This window comes from Fimicolochytrium jonesii (assembly GCF_025526975.1).
Source record: "Fimicolochytrium jonesii strain JEL569 chromosome Unknown EV422scaffold_36, whole genome shotgun sequence".
In the NCBI taxonomy this organism is placed as follows: Eukaryota; Fungi; Chytridiomycota; class Chytridiomycetes; order Spizellomycetales; family Powellomycetaceae; genus Fimicolochytrium; species Fimicolochytrium jonesii.
Window position 1 is genome coordinate 250,455 of NW_026515703.1, and position 17,670 is coordinate 268,124.

At 54.9% G+C, this 17,670-nt stretch overlaps 6 protein-coding genes and 3 non-coding genes across 9 annotated transcripts; 6 read left to right on the top strand and 3 right to left on the bottom strand.

The window, feature by feature from the left end:
* The first annotated feature begins 526 nt into the window (after positions 1 to 526).
* Positions 527 to 4,057, top strand: EV422DRAFT_288344 (uncharacterized protein). The gene is made up of 4 exons (XM_053066020.1): positions 527 to 599; positions 695 to 766; positions 886 to 1,296; positions 1,370 to 4,057. Exons 2-4 carry the CDS (start codon positions 719 to 721, stop codon positions 3,917 to 3,919), a joined length of 3,009 nt encoding a protein of 1,002 aa, XP_052921509.1. The 5' UTR covers positions 527 to 599; positions 695 to 718; the 3' UTR covers positions 3,920 to 4,057.
* A 279-nt stretch (positions 4,058 to 4,336) lies between these two features.
* Positions 4,337 to 4,409, top strand: EV422DRAFT_t148. The gene has a single exon. It is a non-coding gene; the product is annotated as a tRNA-Phe (tRNA).
* A 926-nt stretch (positions 4,410 to 5,335) lies between these two features.
* EV422DRAFT_t149 lies at positions 5,336 to 5,406 on the top strand. Its single transcript has one exon. It is a non-coding gene; the product is annotated as a tRNA-Gly (tRNA).
* Positions 5,407 to 5,408: 2 nt separating this feature from the next.
* Positions 5,409 to 8,204, bottom strand: EV422DRAFT_545661 (uncharacterized protein). Its single transcript, XM_053071468.1, has 8 exons — positions 7,904 to 8,204; positions 7,510 to 7,783; positions 7,318 to 7,424; positions 7,189 to 7,246; positions 6,996 to 7,124; positions 6,849 to 6,910; positions 6,618 to 6,779; positions 5,409 to 6,539 (listed from the first exon to the last, which is right to left on the bottom strand). The coding sequence occupies exons 1-8, from the start codon at positions 7,924 to 7,926 to the stop codon at positions 5,900 to 5,902; spliced, it is 1,455 nt and encodes a 484-aa protein (XP_052921510.1). The 5' UTR covers positions 7,927 to 8,204; the 3' UTR covers positions 5,409 to 5,899.
* Positions 8,205 to 8,209: 5 nt separating this feature from the next.
* EV422DRAFT_t150 lies at positions 8,210 to 8,282 on the bottom strand. The gene has a single exon. It is a non-coding gene; the product is annotated as a tRNA-Phe (tRNA).
* A 1,100-nt stretch (positions 8,283 to 9,382) lies between these two features.
* On the top strand, positions 9,383 to 9,842 carry EV422DRAFT_571712 (uncharacterized protein; the record flags this gene model as incomplete). The annotated part of the gene is made up of 3 exons (XM_053073024.1): positions 9,383 to 9,387; positions 9,455 to 9,667; positions 9,737 to 9,842. The coding sequence occupies 3 exons, from the start codon at positions 9,383 to 9,385 to the stop codon at positions 9,840 to 9,842; spliced, it is 324 nt and encodes a 107-aa protein (XP_052921511.1).
* Positions 9,843 to 10,505: 663 nt separating this feature from the next.
* Positions 10,506 to 11,660, bottom strand: EV422DRAFT_545668 (calmodulin). The gene is made up of 3 exons (XM_053071469.1): positions 11,449 to 11,660; positions 11,198 to 11,376; positions 10,506 to 10,876 (listed from the first exon to the last, which is right to left on the bottom strand). The coding sequence occupies exons 1-3, from the start codon at positions 11,491 to 11,493 to the stop codon at positions 10,651 to 10,653; spliced, it is 450 nt and encodes a 149-aa protein (XP_052921512.1). The 5' UTR covers positions 11,494 to 11,660; the 3' UTR covers positions 10,506 to 10,650.
* Positions 11,661 to 14,149, top strand: EV422DRAFT_581422 (Gtr1/RagA G protein conserved region-domain-containing protein; the record flags this gene model as incomplete). Its single annotated transcript, XM_053073374.1, has 9 exons — positions 11,661 to 11,902; positions 11,985 to 12,050; positions 12,411 to 12,512; positions 12,576 to 12,696; positions 12,781 to 13,155; positions 13,225 to 13,367; positions 13,437 to 13,583; positions 13,658 to 13,915; positions 14,032 to 14,149. The coding sequence occupies exons 1-9, from the start codon at positions 11,847 to 11,849 to the stop codon at positions 14,147 to 14,149; spliced, it is 1,386 nt and encodes a 461-aa protein (XP_052921513.1). The 5' UTR covers positions 11,661 to 11,846.
* Positions 14,150 to 14,415: 266 nt separating this feature from the next.
* EV422DRAFT_545674 (uncharacterized protein) lies at positions 14,416 to 16,964 on the top strand. Its single transcript, XM_053071470.1, has 8 exons — positions 14,416 to 14,645; positions 14,736 to 14,852; positions 14,938 to 15,104; positions 15,222 to 15,368; positions 15,452 to 15,571; positions 15,680 to 15,970; positions 16,100 to 16,447; positions 16,539 to 16,964. The coding sequence occupies exons 1-8, from the start codon at positions 14,492 to 14,494 to the stop codon at positions 16,776 to 16,778; spliced, it is 1,584 nt and encodes a 527-aa protein (XP_052921514.1). The 5' UTR covers positions 14,416 to 14,491; the 3' UTR covers positions 16,779 to 16,964.
* Positions 16,965 to 17,670: the final 706 nt, after the last annotated feature.

Below are 17,670 nucleotides of genomic sequence, written 5' to 3' on the forward strand. Positions count from 1 at the left end.
GCGCGGATTCCTGGTTCTCGGATGGCCTGCGCAACACGCTGCTGTGTGTGACAGTGACCAGGGTGCTTCATCCTGATTGGGTGCAAGTGGAAATGCGAGGGTGAACTGGGAGGGATCCAATGTGCGTAAGCAGAATTAAAATAGAGGAGTTTATTTCTTCCAATGGATTCCAGGCGGTCGAGTCAATAGGAGTAAGTAGTAGTAGGAGTAGCAGTAGGAGTAAGTGGGCTTGGCTTGCGGAGAAGAAGCCCTGGAGACGCTACGCTACGCCATTACGCCGCCCAGCATATTCCCACGGCGGACTCCCATAGTAAACTACTACTATCATACCTCATAGACCGACCACAGAACAATAGCGGCTCTGTGTTCGGATACAGACAGCTGCGTCGCCCAAGGAGCATTCGGGGCAGTACAAGGTTAGGACACTGAGGAAAGTAAGCCACGCCCACGGTTCTGCTACTTGACAGTCAGGACTATTCTTCGAGACGGACGAAGTGTCTCCTGGGAGGCTGTATTTCTCACGGAGTCGAAGCGGGCATAGATACGGTCGGCAAAAAAGCTTCTTTAAGTAAGTTTGGATAAGGGCAGCGTCAGAAGCGGTATGACATGCATGGAACGCGGAGTTGCGCTTTGCGTGGGAATTTCGGTTTGACAAGTTCACTAACAACGTCCTCTTGTTTTTGCCTCGCCGCAGTATTCAGCGAGCATTTTGACCAGTATGAGTGTGGAGGCGTTGTCGAACGAGGTTGAGAAGCTTGGCCTGAACGTAAGCAGCAATGTCTTTTGGGGAGGGTCGAAATTGTCCATGTTGTGCGGCCCCACACGACGTCAGGCACACAGTGCTCGAGAACAGGCGGCTAATCATACACCTACTTTTGTTTATAGACTGAAGGCACAAACGGTGTCTTGTCGAACGAGAAACAATTCCCGCTCGTTGCGCTCCCGACCCTAGTGGCATACCTTCCACACGCTGATCGAGTGTCCCTGCTCCAATGCTGCAAAGCTTGGTCACGTCCAGTGGCGGAAGCTATGTACGGAGCGCCGCTCCTGCAGTCTTTCGATTCCTTCGAGCGCCTCATGACGCTCCTGAATACCCCATTGCCCGCTCATCCTTACCCTGAACTCATCCGAGAACTCGACATTGGAAGTTCGGCCGCCGACAATCTTTACATGGGTGATTTGGATGCGACTCTGGGGTCTTGCCCAAATCTGGAGGTGTTCAGACTGGAGAACTGCTTCCATATCTCCAACATCTTGGTCCGATCGCTTGCGGCCCACTGTCCGAATTTGAAACAGGTGCGTCCCCACATTCGCTTCGTCACATATACAGTAGCGAGCGCCCGCATAAACGAATCCATCTGTTATATAGGTCGATCTTCCAGGATGCCCAATCTCCGACTCCTTCATTCCCACTTTGAGCAAAAGCTGTCGCCAAATCGAACGCCTAGACTTGAGCTTCACAAATCTCACGATAGCCTCCCTTCATGCCATCATAATCAATTGCGAAAATCTGATACAGCTCGATCTGTCGGAATGCCGTCCGCTGGAGGAAGACGTGAACCTGGATTTCTCGTCAAAGCCCTTCAGCAGACCCCTCCAGCTCCTGAATCTTCGCAACACACCCGTGACCGACGATCTGTTGAGGTTTACCGCCACGCACTGTCCGGAGCTCGAGGATATTATCTTGGAGTCCTGCATGGAGTTGACGGACGATGCCCTCATCAAAGTCGCCAGCAGCTGCCAGAAACTGCGACGATTGGATGTCTCCTTCTGTGATAACATCACGGACTTGTCGCTTCAAGCGCTCGCCATGCGCGCCGCCTACACGAAAAAGGGCACGTTGGAAGAGCTATACCTGGCGGCATGTGACAACATCACCCCGCCTGCCTTGCATCACCTGGCCCAGCAGTGCGCGAAACTTCACACGTTGGTGTTGGACGGATGCGAGCGGTTGATGGGCACCTACGTCCAATCCTTCGCCACGCAACCCGCCGACGACCTAGAATGCATGCTAGAAGGCGACGCGATCCGCAGATTCGCCGCCCACGTCCCCGGAACCAACCCCGTCACCCCACCCGCGTCCCCTAGCCGTGCAAACACCACACCCGGCATGACCTATAAAGTCCAGGTCAGCTACGCCACAAAGTTCGGCGAGTCCGGGGAAAGCGGCAACGGTTGGGCTTCGACACGTAACACCCAGGGAACCCCCGATCGCGACCCTGCCGCTCTGGCCGCCGCTGCGTTGGAAGCTGCGCGTTTGCAAGGCCCCGCAGCGAATTACACGTCGCCGCCGGTGGGCAACGTCGTGTCGACGCCGTACAGGAGCCTGTCGCGCAAGACGTCCAGGAGCAATCTGCGCAGGTTGTCGAGCATGAGCTTGGCGGAGGCGTATGCGGAAGCGGAGGCTGTGAAGCAGGAGCGGCAGGAGAAGATCAGGGAGAAGAGGAGGTCGAGGTCGTATGGATATTCGTCGTTTTCTATGGGAGATTACGACGCGAATTCGGGGGAAAGTCAAGCGACTATGGTCAGTTCGCCTACACAGGAGCAAGCGCCCTCTTTCCCTGTTATGGCCCAGCCTGCTGTGACACCGTCGAAGGAACCTGCGGCGGTGCCATTTTCGTCTGGCCGTCGTCGCGGCAGCTCTGTGGTGAAATCCGACGCACCCAACTGGCGCAATGCGGTCGAGACGGGACCTACGCCGCCTATTTCGCCCCCGAGTCAAGCGGATAGTGCCCGCAGACCGGCGGGACCCGTGCGTGCAGAGACTGCTCCGGCGAGCCCCGCAGCGGCGTCCGACGTGCAACCTGTCCTTCTCGCTTCGGGCCGTGCTGCTCGTCGTGCAGCCGAAGCTGCGGCGCCGGCGCAGACTTCGACTCTCACGAAGGAAGGTGACGCACCGGTGCTTCTTGCTTCCGGCCGTCGTCGTTCTCGCGCTCCGTTGACGCAGACCACTTTCAATGGCGATGAGAAACCTGCTGCTACCACAGCCTACACGCCCGAACCCGCAACTCCCGCGCAAGCTCCAGCTCCCCAATGGGGCGTCAACCCCCAAGCATGGGTCAACCCCGCGCACCAGGTCTCCGCAAGCTCAGCCTTCTCCCATAAAAACGACTCGATCAGCACATCCAACGGCTTCGTCGACCCCTGGGCCCAACCGCCCTCCCAACCCCTCTCTCAACCCGCAGCCCCCTTAACCGCCGACCCCTGGGCCGCGCCACCCACCTCCGTCCAAAAACGCATGTCCCAATCCGGTGCCCCCGATCAATGGGCCTCACCCACCCGTGGCCAACCCACCCCTGCCCCCGCCAGCCCCAGCATCCGACTCGCGGCTGCTACGGGATGGGGCGCGCTTCCGAAGCCTCCACCGGCTTCAGGCGCCAATGTCTGGAGTCCACCCACCAATTCGCAGTTTGCGTCTCCATCCTCTTTCCAACAACAACAACAACAACAAACCAGGGAGAATGGATACTTCAACCCCCCGCAACCCACCCCGACCCCAGCGTCCTACTTCAGCAACCCGCACGGGCCTTACCCCATGCAACAAGACCCTTACAACGCCGCCCCTTCCCAACAAGTCCAACGCACCCCGTCCATCACCCGCCCCCATCAACAACAACCCCAACAACTCGCCCCCCACACATTCACCTACTCCCACCCAACCCCAACCCGCGGCCGTCTCCTCCTCAAACTAAAAATCGAAACCCAAACAGGCGGCCACCAACAACTCGCCGTCCACGAGTTCGACGACCCCAACCAACTGGCGACCGAGTTTTGCGCATGTTGGGATATGATGGGCTTCCGTGAACCGCTTGTACGGCTGATCAGTGTGCGCAAGGGGAATGCGGGGAGGCAGAGGTTGATGATGCAGCAGCAGCAGCAGCAGCAACAACAACAACAGGGGCATGGGAGGGGGCGGTGAACTGGGCGTTTTTGATTGTGGGATTGGGATCTTTTCTTTATCTATTGGACTTTGTATCGGCAAATCATTTTCGGCACGGCGTACCAACAATCCTCCTAATGAACTCCCCCATTCGTCATAAGACGCTTCGAATAGCACTACCTGTAGTCAGAACCTCATATATAGCGCACGTTAGGCATTTCGTTTTTACATATCATGGACAGCTTGTTTTCGTTTACCTACCTGAAAAATTGAAATAGTAGTGTATTTAACTCCCCCATCTGGGTCGCTTGTGGTATGAAATTGACGAGGCGGTGTGTGGAAGACTTGTGCTTCCTTAGCTCAGTTGAGTGGGGGCGTGTTAGCCGATGTTTCAATTCCGCGACCATCGCTGTATACAAAGAATGGATATTGTTTCCGCAATCAACATCTCACCCAGCTTCCTTAGCTCAGTTGGGAGAGCGTTAGACTGAAGATCTAAAGGTCTCGCGTTCGATCCGCGAAGGGAGCATTTAGCAACATTTTTTCTCACTCACATTGCTTTTGAGTCTTTCTGTTTTCTTTGCCGGGCTTTCCCTTGTTTTGTACGCTTATGGTTTTCTCTTTTTGTTTTGAGGGGCGGGGCAGTTCAGCGGAAGAGCGGGAGGAGATGTCCGTGAGGGGTGGGAAGGTTTTTTTTGGAAGATTGTCAGTGTCAGATGTCAGGCGTCAACAGGGTTTCTAGGTTTCTGGTCCGAAGTGTTTTTTGCCTATCCAGCGTGCTTCGCATTCATTCCTGCAAAAAGAGCCCACATTGCGGGAGGGAATGTTTCGCGACATGCTCTCGGTTTGATTGGATTGACTATTCGCATGGCTTTTCCCGGGTTTGGTCGACTGTGGTTTGATCGCATCCGACAGAGGACTGCGGGGGTTGCGTCCCCGGTGGGGAGGAGCGGGTGTGTGTGTGGTCGAAGACGAGCAAGAGGACTGACTACAGTACAGACAGGGGCTGGCTGGTCGCAACGGGAACGCGTCAGGGTCGTGGATCGAAGGAAGGCCGCCTGGGTGTGTCCGACCAGTGTGAAGTCGCGGAAGGTCGAATTTCGCAAGTCTTCCGGACTCGATGGCTATTTGCTTACGACTTGCGCGTTCCCGACACGTTTTCTTTCTGCGCACGCCCTGAACCCCCCGGACGACCGACGCTGTCTTCAACTGATCATGCCCCGCGGCCGTCCCTCCGATGTGAATCTCGTCGATGCCGGTTCGATGTCGGAGTCCGCATGCGCTGGGAACCCCAACCCTTACGCAGGGTCAGCCAACCCCCGCCCTTGCAAAAAAATCCGCGTTCCTGCAGCTTAGAGATGGTCCATGCCCTCTCAATCCGTATGCAAATCGAGCAGTCAGTTATAATGAATTGTCACTCAATATTCGTGAGCTCAGCAGTTATCAACTTATCGCGCAATGGTGGTTTAGTGGCATAATTACCGCCTGCCACGCGGTAGACCCGAGTTCGATTCTCGGCCATTGCAAAGTATCTCTGTAGAGCATCCCGGGCGGGGCCTTATGTGATAGGCAGGCGTGTCCGCATTCTTTTTTTGTCAAGCCCAGTGAAGAATGGTCCGCAAACTATCTTGCGTATCGTTTGCCAGCAAGCACAAGGGATCACACGCAGCGAGGGGAGAATTGTACATATATAAGAAACAAAGCCCTCGTCCTATTTTTCGAAGGGGGGATCAAATCCCGCCCAATCATTTGCAATCCGCAATCCAGGCCAATAAACACGAGACCACCGTCACGCATGAGAGCCTACACATAACACCCCCCGCAACAGTAGCAGCAAACATAAACATACACGCAGCGCGTAAGAGTGACGGGGTTGTGTTGCGATGAGAGGCTCGGGTATGCACATATAAATCGCTTCAATCCCTCCAGCCCAACCGCCGGACACGGCGGCATCCACACAACTCTCGGAAATCCAACATGGCTGTAAGCCAGCGAAGCAGGGTTCAAACTCGAGGCGGGTCATTGGGCCTCCATGGGCGGCGGGGGAGGGGGTGGTGCATTCCCATCGTCAGCGGGTGGAGGTGGGGGTGGAGGTGCATCGCCGGCGGCAGGTGGGGGCGGCGGTGCAGCGGCGTCTCCCGTGGGTACGGGCTGCTGGTACCCGTAGTATTGCTGATAGTATTGGACGTAGGTGGGGTCGTAGGCTGCGTAGGCGGCGTACGCTTCGGGTGTCCACTGCTGTTGCTGTTGTTGTTGTTGGTGGTGGAGGTGATGTTGGTCTTGTCCGGGGTGTTGGTGGTGTTGTTGTGGAGCGTGTTGCTGATACCCGCCGCCGCCGCCGTACCACTGCTGCTGCTGATGCTGTGGGGTTTGCGCGTGCGGCGGCGGCTGGTGGTGGTGATGCCCGCCATGGAATCCCGGCGCGTCTGCGTTGCCCGGTGGCGGTGGAGGCATGTGGGGTCCGCCATACCCACCACCGCCATAGGGGTCTTGCGGAGGTCTTGGTGCTGGCGGCCTGAAGGTGTTGAACGGACGCTGGTTGTGCGGACCACCACCGTGATGCGGCTGGTTGGCGTTGCGTTTGTAGTCTTCTTTGACGGTGTCGATTAGGTCTTGGCAGAGCTTTTTGGCGGATTCTACAGCTTCTTCTTGGAACCCACTGTGTGCAATCCATCACGAATGTCAGTCAAATGCCACCGCTTTGAAATCTTCGAAAGTGCAGGGCAGTGGAACTTACGTGATGTGAATATGCAAAGCATCATCAGCCTCCATCCCTGTCGCGTTTTCAATGTATCCAGATCCCTTTCCTTTCAACTGCACCTTGGTTTGCGTTTCCGCTTGGATGTGCTTGACGTACTGGCCTTGTGGTCCAACAAGCTTTGCTCGAATGTTCCACATTCTACATTTAAAGAACATAATCAGCATCATGTTCATTGGAAGACAGTGAATGGACGAGAAAACAACTCACTTGTCAAACTCCGGCCCGACGTAAACCTTCTCCGAGAAGAAATTGTTGCGTGGAGGTAGTGGCTAAAAGCGATCGAAAAACGATGTGAGGACCAACATATCCACCCGAAGCTACCACGCAGCATATCCATCAATGTGGAGAACTCACTCCTCGATCTCCACCGCTCGGTCTCCTGTCTTCAAACACCGGAGGCGCGGCGTTTATAAGCTCGTCAATGGCAGCGAGCGCTTTGTCGAGGATCTCTTGGGTATTCCCAGACACGTGGAGGTAGAGTGGCTAAACGAAGGCAGGAGTCAGTGGCCGGTTCAAACCTTCGATGGAGTCAACATGAAGTACTTACCGGCTCCTTCTCCGTAGCCAGATTCTTGTCTGGGTAGTACTTTCCGCGGGTCGTCACGCTGTCAGAACAACATCGGCATCAGTGTTTCTCCTGTATGTGCCCCCGCACCCTCAGTATCCAGAAACGCACTCAGCCCCTGTATCCTGCTTTATCTTCGTCTGCGTAGCTCCCTTCGTTAACAGGTATCTGTTCTTGATATCGTTGATCGGAACATCCTCAAAGAACTCTTCCTTCACCTACAATAAAAAGGAGAGCCCATCCACACCGGTCAGGATGCGCGCGTGATCTAACATATCCACTCCACTCGCAAACGAAACATACCGGCCCAGGCTTAACCCCAATCGAGATCTCCGCCCCGCCTCCACCCCCCGGTCCATTCTTCCCCATCCCAGCCAAGATCCTCGACGCAGCCGCCGCCGCTCTCTCCAGGGCCTGCTGAGCTGCATCATCCGCTGATTCCGGTATCGAGACCGTCGAGGACCCGTTCGACAGCGGGGGTGGAGGTGGTGGGGGTGTGCTTGTCCGCGCCGTCTTAGAAGGGGCTTCGGCCGGCGTGCCATCGTCTGTTATGTCCCATTTTCGTTTGCGCTGTGTTCTGTCAATGTCGAATCAAGTATGTGCGGGTTAGTTAGATGCAGACGCCGGTATCCAAAACCCCCACCAACGGCCTGCCCCAAGCATAGCGAGTCGGCCTGTGCCATAAAGCGGAACTAACGTTTTCGCAGCGTCGGTCGTCATCTTCGATATCGCTGAGCACCACTCTCGGGGATCGGCGAAGGGATTTGTCGGGAGTTGCTTTGACGAGGGACGTAAATCAGCAGTCTCCTGCTGGCAATGAACGATTGGGTCTGTTGACGTGCTGCTGCACCCGTGTGTCTGATGAACCGAGCGGGCCTATTGTGCCTGTGCCAAACCTGCAATGTGCAAACCCCAAAAAACGAATGCTGCCCTGTGGTCAAACGACTACGAAGGAAGCACAGACTTCCAAACATGCTGCAAAGAGGCAAAAAATGAAGTCAGATGCTCCCTTCGCGGATCGAACGCGAGACCTTTAGATCTTCAGTCTAACGCTCTCCCAACTGAGCTAAGGAAGCTGGTTGAAATCGCGTGATTTTACGGCTTTATATCCTTTTTGATAAAGCGCGCAACACCATGATGCTCTCCTGCGCGCAATCTGATGTGTGGCTTTTCGTGAGCGATCGGGGGGGGGGGGGGGGAGAGAGGGGTTGCTCAGAACTCGATTGAGTAGCGAACGGAAAACGGCCTGGATGTCCTCATCGTCCAGCATGTCTGATGTTCCCGCTGTGATGATGCATCCCGACTCGCAATCCTCCCCGTCCGTCCATGATATTCCGCTAGGACCGACCCACATCGGATATGATTGTTATCATATTTCACCGGCGAGCGGAGAAAGCATATCCTCTCCTCGACGCATATCCGGGGAGTTACATGTACAATGCATAGCCTTCCCAGGAAAGATGAGAGATACATGTATTAAGGAAGCTGGTGGAAAAAAAGCACCCGTCACTGTCACGGCGCTGTCATTCGCGACAGCGCTGTCAAGTTCGGAAAAAAACGTGGCTTGAAGAACACACCCTCCCCCAAAGCATGGGAGTTCGTGCCATACTACTATGATATGCATGTAACAAGCCCACCGACATGCTGCTCGGAAAATACCTTACCGGTAGGTTATGGTACCGTAGGAATATCCCATGTACAGTAACTGAGCCCAGGGAACACCGCCATAGGACACGGCTGCCCCACATCATCAACGCGTAAGGCTGCGCTGCGTGACCCCCCAGAATACCGCTTCCTTCGCCCATTTCTCCAGCCTCTACGATGGAGGAACAGGTCTTGCGCAATAATGCGTCACAAAGCGTCAAAGGCTTGAGAGCTATGAGGGAGAGACGGATGGGACAAGACGGAAGAACTAGCGCGCAGCCTTTTACGTCACGGTTATGGTGACCTGTGTGTGCGGAGTATTCTGCCCGACGCCAGTGACAGGTCGGGGTTTCTCCACACTTCTGCACGGCTCAGTTCAGAGGATCGGAAGGGAAGGGCTCGGCTATAAAAGCAGGGGTGGGTTGCGGACCCGGCCTTCTCGTTTCTTCATCAGAAAACAAGAAACTGAAGCACAGCACACACATCCCACACCTCTACAAACCTTTCACAACTCGAAAACACCACTCCAACCATGTCGTAAGTGCCTCCCACCCACGTACCCCCTCCCTGCCTCATTCTAACCCATTCTTCCCTCTTCAATCAGTGACCGCTACCACCCCACCGAGCACGACGGCCTCAAGAAAGACGGCACCCCCGACCAACGCGTCAAAGGCCACGAGTCCGAAGCCCATCGCGAAAACGCCGCCCACAACCTGAACAACCAGGGTGGAAACCAGCAGGACGAGGGCCAAACCCACACCCAGAGTCGCGGACAGGAGCAGGGGGGCGAAGGCGAGGGGCATCGGTTTAGGCCTACGTAAGTATCATGTGTCCTGGTTTAATGATACAGTATGGCGATGCAGGTTCTGATAAAATGTTTCTGCAGTGAGCATGATGGTCTGAAGAAGGACGGAACACCCGACCAGCGTGTCAAGGGCCACGAGTCCGACGCCCACAAGCAGAACGCTGCTCACAACCTCAACAACCAGTGAAAACCTCGTGTGCCGCTTGTCTGAGACACATCCCCAATTTTGTGAGACTACCCGCCCGCCTCTTTGCAGTGGCTCCCGCTCCCGCTGCTGCTGGTGTGAATTGTCTTGTATATACACTTTTTTGAATGGGGTGGAATAGCATTTTTGTTCTTCTGCTCTCTTAATATGCCTTTGGCCCATCTGAGAAAGGAATGGTGTTGCTGTGTTTTGGTGGTTTACAATCTGTAGACGAAGTGCTATTCCACAGAAGGAGGTGGAATTGTTGATTATTATTGTTTATTTTGGCATCCTATTGGTGTTCGTTTGCGATAGCGATACCACCGCAACCATATATGAGTCAGCGGTGAGTGTTGTAACTTTCCGGCGCACATGACATCAACCAGCCTTTCCGCAGAGAGGAGGTCGTGGGAGTCGGGCTTGTGTCTCTGTTGAGAACCCTTCTGTCTATGTCGAGCGCCGGAATTGGTCGGACGGCAGTGAAGTGGAAGACAAGATCAGAGGTCGTGGCTGCGAAGTTGCTTGTCTGAGAAAACTTATCCGTACCAGTGGACGGGTCGGGATGAGAGGATATCGCCCGTCCCACATACGATTGGGAACTCGGCGTCCTTTTTTCCCATGAGATCGGTTTGCCCTTCGCTACAAAAACCGCACATGCTTGCTATCGTTCGCAGGGAGGGAGAAGACGGGTTTTTTTCTTACAAAAGTTTACAATTGTCTAGATCTGTACAAATAGTTGGGGATCCGGCGAACTCAAAGGCGGGTTTTGGCTAATCGTCCTTGTCGATACGAAGAGTATGACGGACAATATCTACTTGGACATCATCATCTTGACAAACTCCTCGTAGTTGATCTGACCATCGCCATCGACATCGGCCTCCCGTATCATCTCGTCGACCTCCTCCTCGGTGAGCTTTTCGCCAAGGTTGGTCATGACGTGCCTCAACTCGGCGGCGGAGATGAAGCCGTTGCCGTCCTTGTCGAACACCTTGAAGGCTTCCTTGATCTCCTCTTCAGAGTCCGTGTCCTTCATTTTGCTACGAACAAAATAGGAGTGGGAGTTAGATCAACCCATCAACCATCAACCTTCCAACCATGGATGGAAACGACATCCTGCTCGCTCCGCTCGCGACGAGGATGTTGAGCTGGTGTGATCCGCAAATCCTGGGCCTCCGGCCCAGTTGGACTCGGAACCCTCAAGCAATCTCCTTGCCATCCTTGGGAAACCTCAAGCATCCCGGGCCTACGGCCACAGTTGGGCACGCGATCGCTCGCAAACTCCTAGCTAACGCTCGGAAAGCTCAAGCATCCTCCTCGCTTCGCTCGGTCGCTAACAGCGTCGCCATCGCACCCCTTACCGAGCCATCATGGTGAGGAATTCAGGAAAGTCGATAGTACCGTTCCCGTCAGCGTCCACCTCGTTGATCATGTCCTGAAGCTCAGCCTCAGTAGGGTTCTGACCCAGCGAGCGCATGACGGTGCCGAGCTCCTTTGTGGTGATCGTGCCGTCGCCGTCCTTGTCGAACAAGGAGAATGCCTACGGGAAAGAATAGATTGGCGGTTAGGTCGTGACCCGGAATGAGGTGAGGGGTGACGGTGGCAAGCGTACCTCCTTGAACTCTGCGATCTGCTCTTCCGTGAGTTGGTCAGCCATATTGTTTGGTGGTTCTTTGGGGTAGTTGCGAGAGAGGGTAGGGGTAGTAGCTTGGGGGGGGGTTGTTCTCTGGCGGTCTGAGTGTCGCCCGTTGAAGCAAGTTGCGTCTTCTTGCCTCTCGAGCCTCTCTTGGCTGGGCGCGTCGTCTGAATAGCCTGAATGGGCCCTCTGAAACCTCGTCCAACAAGCCTCTGCCCCTCCATCTTGCCCTGCCCAAAGACAAAGTCCCACGACCACACTCAGCCCGCCTAGTGCGCTCAACTGCACCCCCACCCCTGCGCTTCATCGGCCGCAAAGCCCCTTACCTACCGTCTCGGTGAAAGCGCTCTCTTTCATCCGCATTGACCACCGAAATGTCACACGACTTTGACTACCACGCCGACGCTGACTCCTCGTCAGATAGACCTCGGTACGAGTTGCACGTCATATCCCGTCGATTGCCATTATTGCTTATCGTGCTCATTCGGTTATCGTGGTTTATCCCATTACAGCCAAGAAGCGGCGGTGGATGCGACCGGGTTCGAGAAAAGTAGGCTTCTGTTGATGGGTTTGAGGAGGTGTGTGTGTGTGTGTGTGTGTGTGTGCTTGAATGAGTGAGGAATGGAGAAATTGTGACGAGCGGGAGTGAAAGAACGAGTGGCGAGAGGGAGGAGGGATTGTCAAGGGATGAGTAGGCGGGAGACGGTCGCATTGTCTCGTAGGCCAATCCCGATCGAAGATGGCGAGCGGACGGGGGGTCTGCGAGCATTCGCGGTTTCTGGCGGATGATTGCGAACGAGCGAAAGAGTGCTCCCCCTCATGCAGAATCGCCAGAGGAACGGGAGCATAGGATTCCATCCATCGGTCTCGCCAAGAGCACACCTGTCCGCGAAAGATCTGACGTTTCGTGTCTTCTCGCCTCCCAATTTGTGATCTAGGAGCGGAAAGTCCAGCATTGAACGGGTAGTTTTCCACAAAATGTCCCCAAACGAAACGCTGTTTGTGGAAAGCACAACGAAGATACGCAAGGAGAATGTCGTGTAAGGAATCGTTGCGCGATCGCTTGCAAAAGACGTGGAAATGTTCATCCAGCGGCCTTGCAGATCATTCATCGACCTGGAGATCTGGGACTTCCCCGGCCATCTCGACCCCCTGGATCCATCTTTTGACGCCGAAGAAGTCTTTGGAGGCTGCGGGGCCCTGGTCTTTGTCATTGACGCACAGGTATGGGCATGCGTTTCCACCGCGAGGTGTTCCTGCCATCCCGCGAACGACCTCCTGAGCTAATCAGCATTTCGCAAAGTGCAGGACGATTACCTAGAAGCATTACAACGGTTATACGTCACCGTCACCCGCGCACATAAAGTCAACCCAGATGTATCCTTTGAGGTGCTTATACACAAGGTCGATGGGTTGTCGGATGATCACAAAATAGGTGCGCGTGGCTCTCAGGATATCCTCATCGCCGGCACGGCAGCTCATGCAGTTTTCCTAGAAACACAGCGAGACATCCACCAACGCATAACAGACGAGCTCGCAGACGCCCAACTCGACAACATCCACCTCAGCTTCTACCTCACCTCCATCTACGACCACTCCATCTACGAAGCCGTCTCTAAAGTCATCCAAAAGCTCATCCCGCAGTTGCCGACGCTCGAGAATCTGCTGAATATCCTTTGTTCGGTAGGTACCTCGCGGCGTATTTATAATGTACCTTCTCCTGGCGCTCACGCCAAATTTTTCACATTGTAGAACTCGGGAATAGAAAAAGCCTTCCTATTCGACGTCCTCTCCAAAATCTACATCGCGACCGACTCCTCACCCGTCGACATGCAGTCCTACGAGCTCTGCAGCGATATGATCGATGTCATATTGGACGTCTCCAGTATATACGGGTAAGTCCATCTCCCACTCCCTCGTCGATACTTGCCCCACAGTGCGATGTCCTGACTCGTCATTTCCAGACCACCGGGAAAGGACCCGGCGATCGCAACACCAATGACCACTAGTACGACGAACGGCACCCCACTACCGCCGACGTCCGAAGGCGACGCCCACGCGACCATCAAACTAAACAACGGGATGGTGTTATACCTCCGTGAAGTCAACAGGTATGCCCGTCCCCCTCAATCTCTCAACACCCCCGGTTTTCCATCGCTCTGACTCTCAATTTTTTTGATGGTAGATACCTATCTTTAGTAACCCTCCTCCGCGAGGACAACTTCGAAAAGCAAGGGCTCATCGACTATAATTTCCGCTGTTTCCAAGAGGCGATTCGGGATGTGTTTGAGTTGAAGAGGAGGAAGGCGGGGCAGCAGCGCCCAAAGTCGGGGGTTAGTAGGAGGGGAAGTGGGGTCGCGGCTGGGTCAGGGGCTGGGGGGCATATGAGGGCGGGGTCGGCGGGGACGGGGAAGGCGAGGAGGGAGGGGTTTGGGTATGGGATGTGAGCGCAGTTTGGCGCCAGAGGGCTGATTCGTGTCGGTGGCATCTCTCCATGTTGTACATGCATTACTGCGTCGAAAATTCTTTTTTTGTATATATGATTCCGTTATGCCACAGTGGCGGAATTCCAGGGGAGCTTTTTCTGTATAGCCGCATCTACGCTGTCATCGGTTGGGGGCGCCCTATTCACAATTCAATGGGGAACCACGAAAAAGAACTAAATGCGTCCATTTGATGTTGCAGTGGCTCAAGCAATGTCCACGGAAACAGGGCCGGCTGATAAGCGTGCAAAAATCGCGACGAAACGGAGACTATATAAACATCCATCTCAAATCATACTTGGATATGAATGTGAACGCCTGGGATGGTGGTTGGATGACGAAGGGACTCCGCAGAAAACGTAGCAAATGCGTGGCTGGAGCCCCGAGAGCTTGGAAAGGACGAGGAGACGCGCTGTCGATTCCCCAAAATCCACCGTCATTTTGAAAAAGTTGGAACTCAGCTCGTTCTGCAACACTGTAAACCCGTCGCCTGACACCTATCCAATCCCCCCCGTCTATCTCTCAACAAAACAAAAATGACAACCTACAACGCCCCCGAACCAACCGTCATCGACGAAGACCTCCTCCGCAAATCCGTCAACGACCAGGCCGCGCCCGAGATTGCCGACGTGGCGAGAAGGGAGGGGATCGATTTTGGGGATGTGGGGGTTTTGCGGTTGGATTACAAGAGTACGTAGATTTTTGATTCCAAGGCGTTGTGTGCCTTGATAGACAGCCCGTGCTGATGGCTCAATCCAACATTCACTCTCGGCACCCCAGATATTCTGAAGATCGATAACCTCTACCTCTTCCAAAACCTCACCAAACTCCAACTGGACAACAACATCATCGAAAAGATCGAAAAGATCGAGTTTCTCAAAAACCTCACCTGGTTAGGTCTGTCGGTGCTCCCACTCACTGAACCTAGTCTCGCCCATCGTTTGTGGGGATCTCACACATCCCGATCTATTCATTCCGCTAGACCTGTCGTTCAACAATATCACGAAAATCGAGGGCTTGGCGGGCCTCACGAAGCTGACGGACCTGACGCTGTACAACAACCGGATTGCGAGGTTGGAGGGGTTGGATGATTTGGTGAATTTGAATGTGTTGAGTGTGGGGAATAATTTGTTGACTGAGTTGGAGAATGTGAGTATGAGGTGAAAACATGGGGCGGCGTGGGGATGTGGGATGGACCGAAGAGAATGGAGGGATACGGGCTACACACATACCCTCACTTGCTAACCTGGCGGAGCGCTTTGACAGGTGACGTATCTATCGAAGTTCAGCAACCTGCGCGTGCTCAACCTCTCCGGCAACACGATCTGCAAGCTGCCCAATTTCCGCCACTACATCCTTGCGCACATCCGCGGCCTGCGGTACCTCGATTATCGGCTTGTGGATGATGAGTCGGTGAGTGTCGCGCAAAACGAAAAAGCTATTACTTCCCCCCGTCTGATTGATGCTAACGGGGATGACTGACCCTGCTTGGTTAGGTGAAGGCGGCGAAGGAGCAGTATATAGACGATATCATCGCGCAGGAGGAGGAGGACAAGATTGTGGCGGCAAGGAGGGAGGAGGAAAGACGGGAGAGGGAGCTGGCGGAGCTTTATGAGGTAGGTTATGCCTTCACAATCTCAGGGGCGATCTCACATGAGGGTCGAGTTCGACACCAACCCCCTTCACACAGACCCCACCTAACCCATTTATCTCCCCCCCGGCAGGCCTCCCACATCCCGTCCATCGACACCCTCTTCCCCTCCCTCTTCGCCAGCGACCCCGACTTCCTGCGCCTCGAGCCCATCATCACGCTCACGCCCTTCACTGAGCTGCGGGCCGAGTACGAGGGGAAAGTGATGGGCGTGCTGGGGGAACTGAAGAGCTTTGTGTTGAAGAGGAGCGAGGAACGCAGGAGGGAGTGTGAGATGTTCAGGGAGTGTTTGAGGGAGGCGTGTAGGAAGGTCGATGAGGAGTGTTGGGGGGAGTGTAAGAGGGTGGGGGCGGAGAAGAAGCGGGTAGGTTGTTTTTTCTGCCAAAGGAGGGTTGAGCCGGGGGGGGGGGGGGGGGAAATGAGGGATGTGGAGTTGGCGATGGGGGGTATGTATGTACTCGCCTTCAACTCACCGCCCCTTTTCATCCCCCAGACCCTCCTAGCCCTCACGCAATCCCCCGCGCACGAGATCCCGTCCCTGCTCTCCGCGCTCCGCAGCTCCCTCTCCGCCCTCTCCGACACCCTCCTGACCCACGAGATGACGCTCGTCGAGCAATTCGAAGAAGTCCACAAAGAGTTCGAGCGCAACTACACCGAGCTCGCCTCCTCCGTCTCCGAGACGGCCGCGAGCGCGTTCGCCCGCCTCCGAGAGTGCGAGAACGAGTTCCAGGAGCGCCTGAGCGAGGCCGTGCAGAGCGGCGCGGACCGCTTGATCAAGGGCGAGGGCGCCGCGCAGAGGGGTGAGGAAGGCGGGCAGGAAATCGAGGAAGATCTGCGGGATGTGAGTATGAGGCACCGTCGGACCGTCACCGGATGGCATTTCCGAACTCAACACCCCGGGAACCTGTACTGAACCCCCCGCACCCCCGTAGATCATATCCGACAAAGACATCCTCGTGAACCTGATCAACAGCACGCACGACTTCCGCCTGGCCAAATTCGACCACCAGGAAGACACCCTCGTCTCCGGCACCGCGCGCGACCTCGAGCACCAGCTGGCGCATAACCACGAGACGGAGCTGGCGCGGAACCGGGCAAGGATATGTGAAGTGTGTGCGTTTTTGGAGAAGTGCGCGGCGGAGGTCGATGCCGCGGAGGAAGGGGTGTATTAGGGGGGTGGGTTGAAGTCATGGAGTGGAGTGGAATCGATGGTGGATGAGTGGATCATGTGTGGGTGCGGGAGGATGTTGATGGGATGCAGATAGATTAGACGCCCGTGAGGGACGCTTACACCTCTGGGCGATGTATGTACATGGACAGTTCTTGATAACCGGTTTTATATCAATTCGATGCTTGCGTATGAATGGCAGTGTTGTAGTACTCTTTCCGGACTAAAGTCTGTGTCCATACTCAACAGACCAGCGGGTTCCGCCGTTCGATTCGTCCACTTAGTATGAAAAGGTGGGCTCAGTTTGAACTCCCTCCCCTCGGAGATGTCTCACGGATTTGCGCTGCACCCCTGCGAAATGAGACGCCAACGGTTTCAGATGATGCAGAGCCAGGTTTGGGGCACAGTTAGTTCTCTTCGTGCCGGTTGTCAGTGACACCCATCATCGCACACTTTTTGCGCGGGGAGGGTATATATATACACATAGACAGGAACACTGGATGTTCAATCTGTCCCGTCCATCCCCGTGGAACACAACACCAAACCCCCCTATTCCCATATCATATCCCCCAAAATCACAGCAAAACGTATGAAGGTGTAAAGTATGCATTCACTCAGAGCCAAAAAGAAAAGAACAAGAAAGGGACCACTACAACGAAAGGGAGGAGGGGGGGGGGGGGGATGTGCGTTCTGATGCTTTGCTACGTAAGAGTATGCGAAAGGGGAAAAGTGAACTATAATTGCGGGGGAATCAAATGGAAAAATTGCAAATGCGGGTGTTGTGTGTCGTGCGTGCGTGCGTGCGTGCGTTCTATATGCATTGGCTTAAAAGCCTCTAATGCGTGCGTGCGTGCGTGTGGTGTCTGCAGATGTATGTCTCCAACCCATGTCGAAAC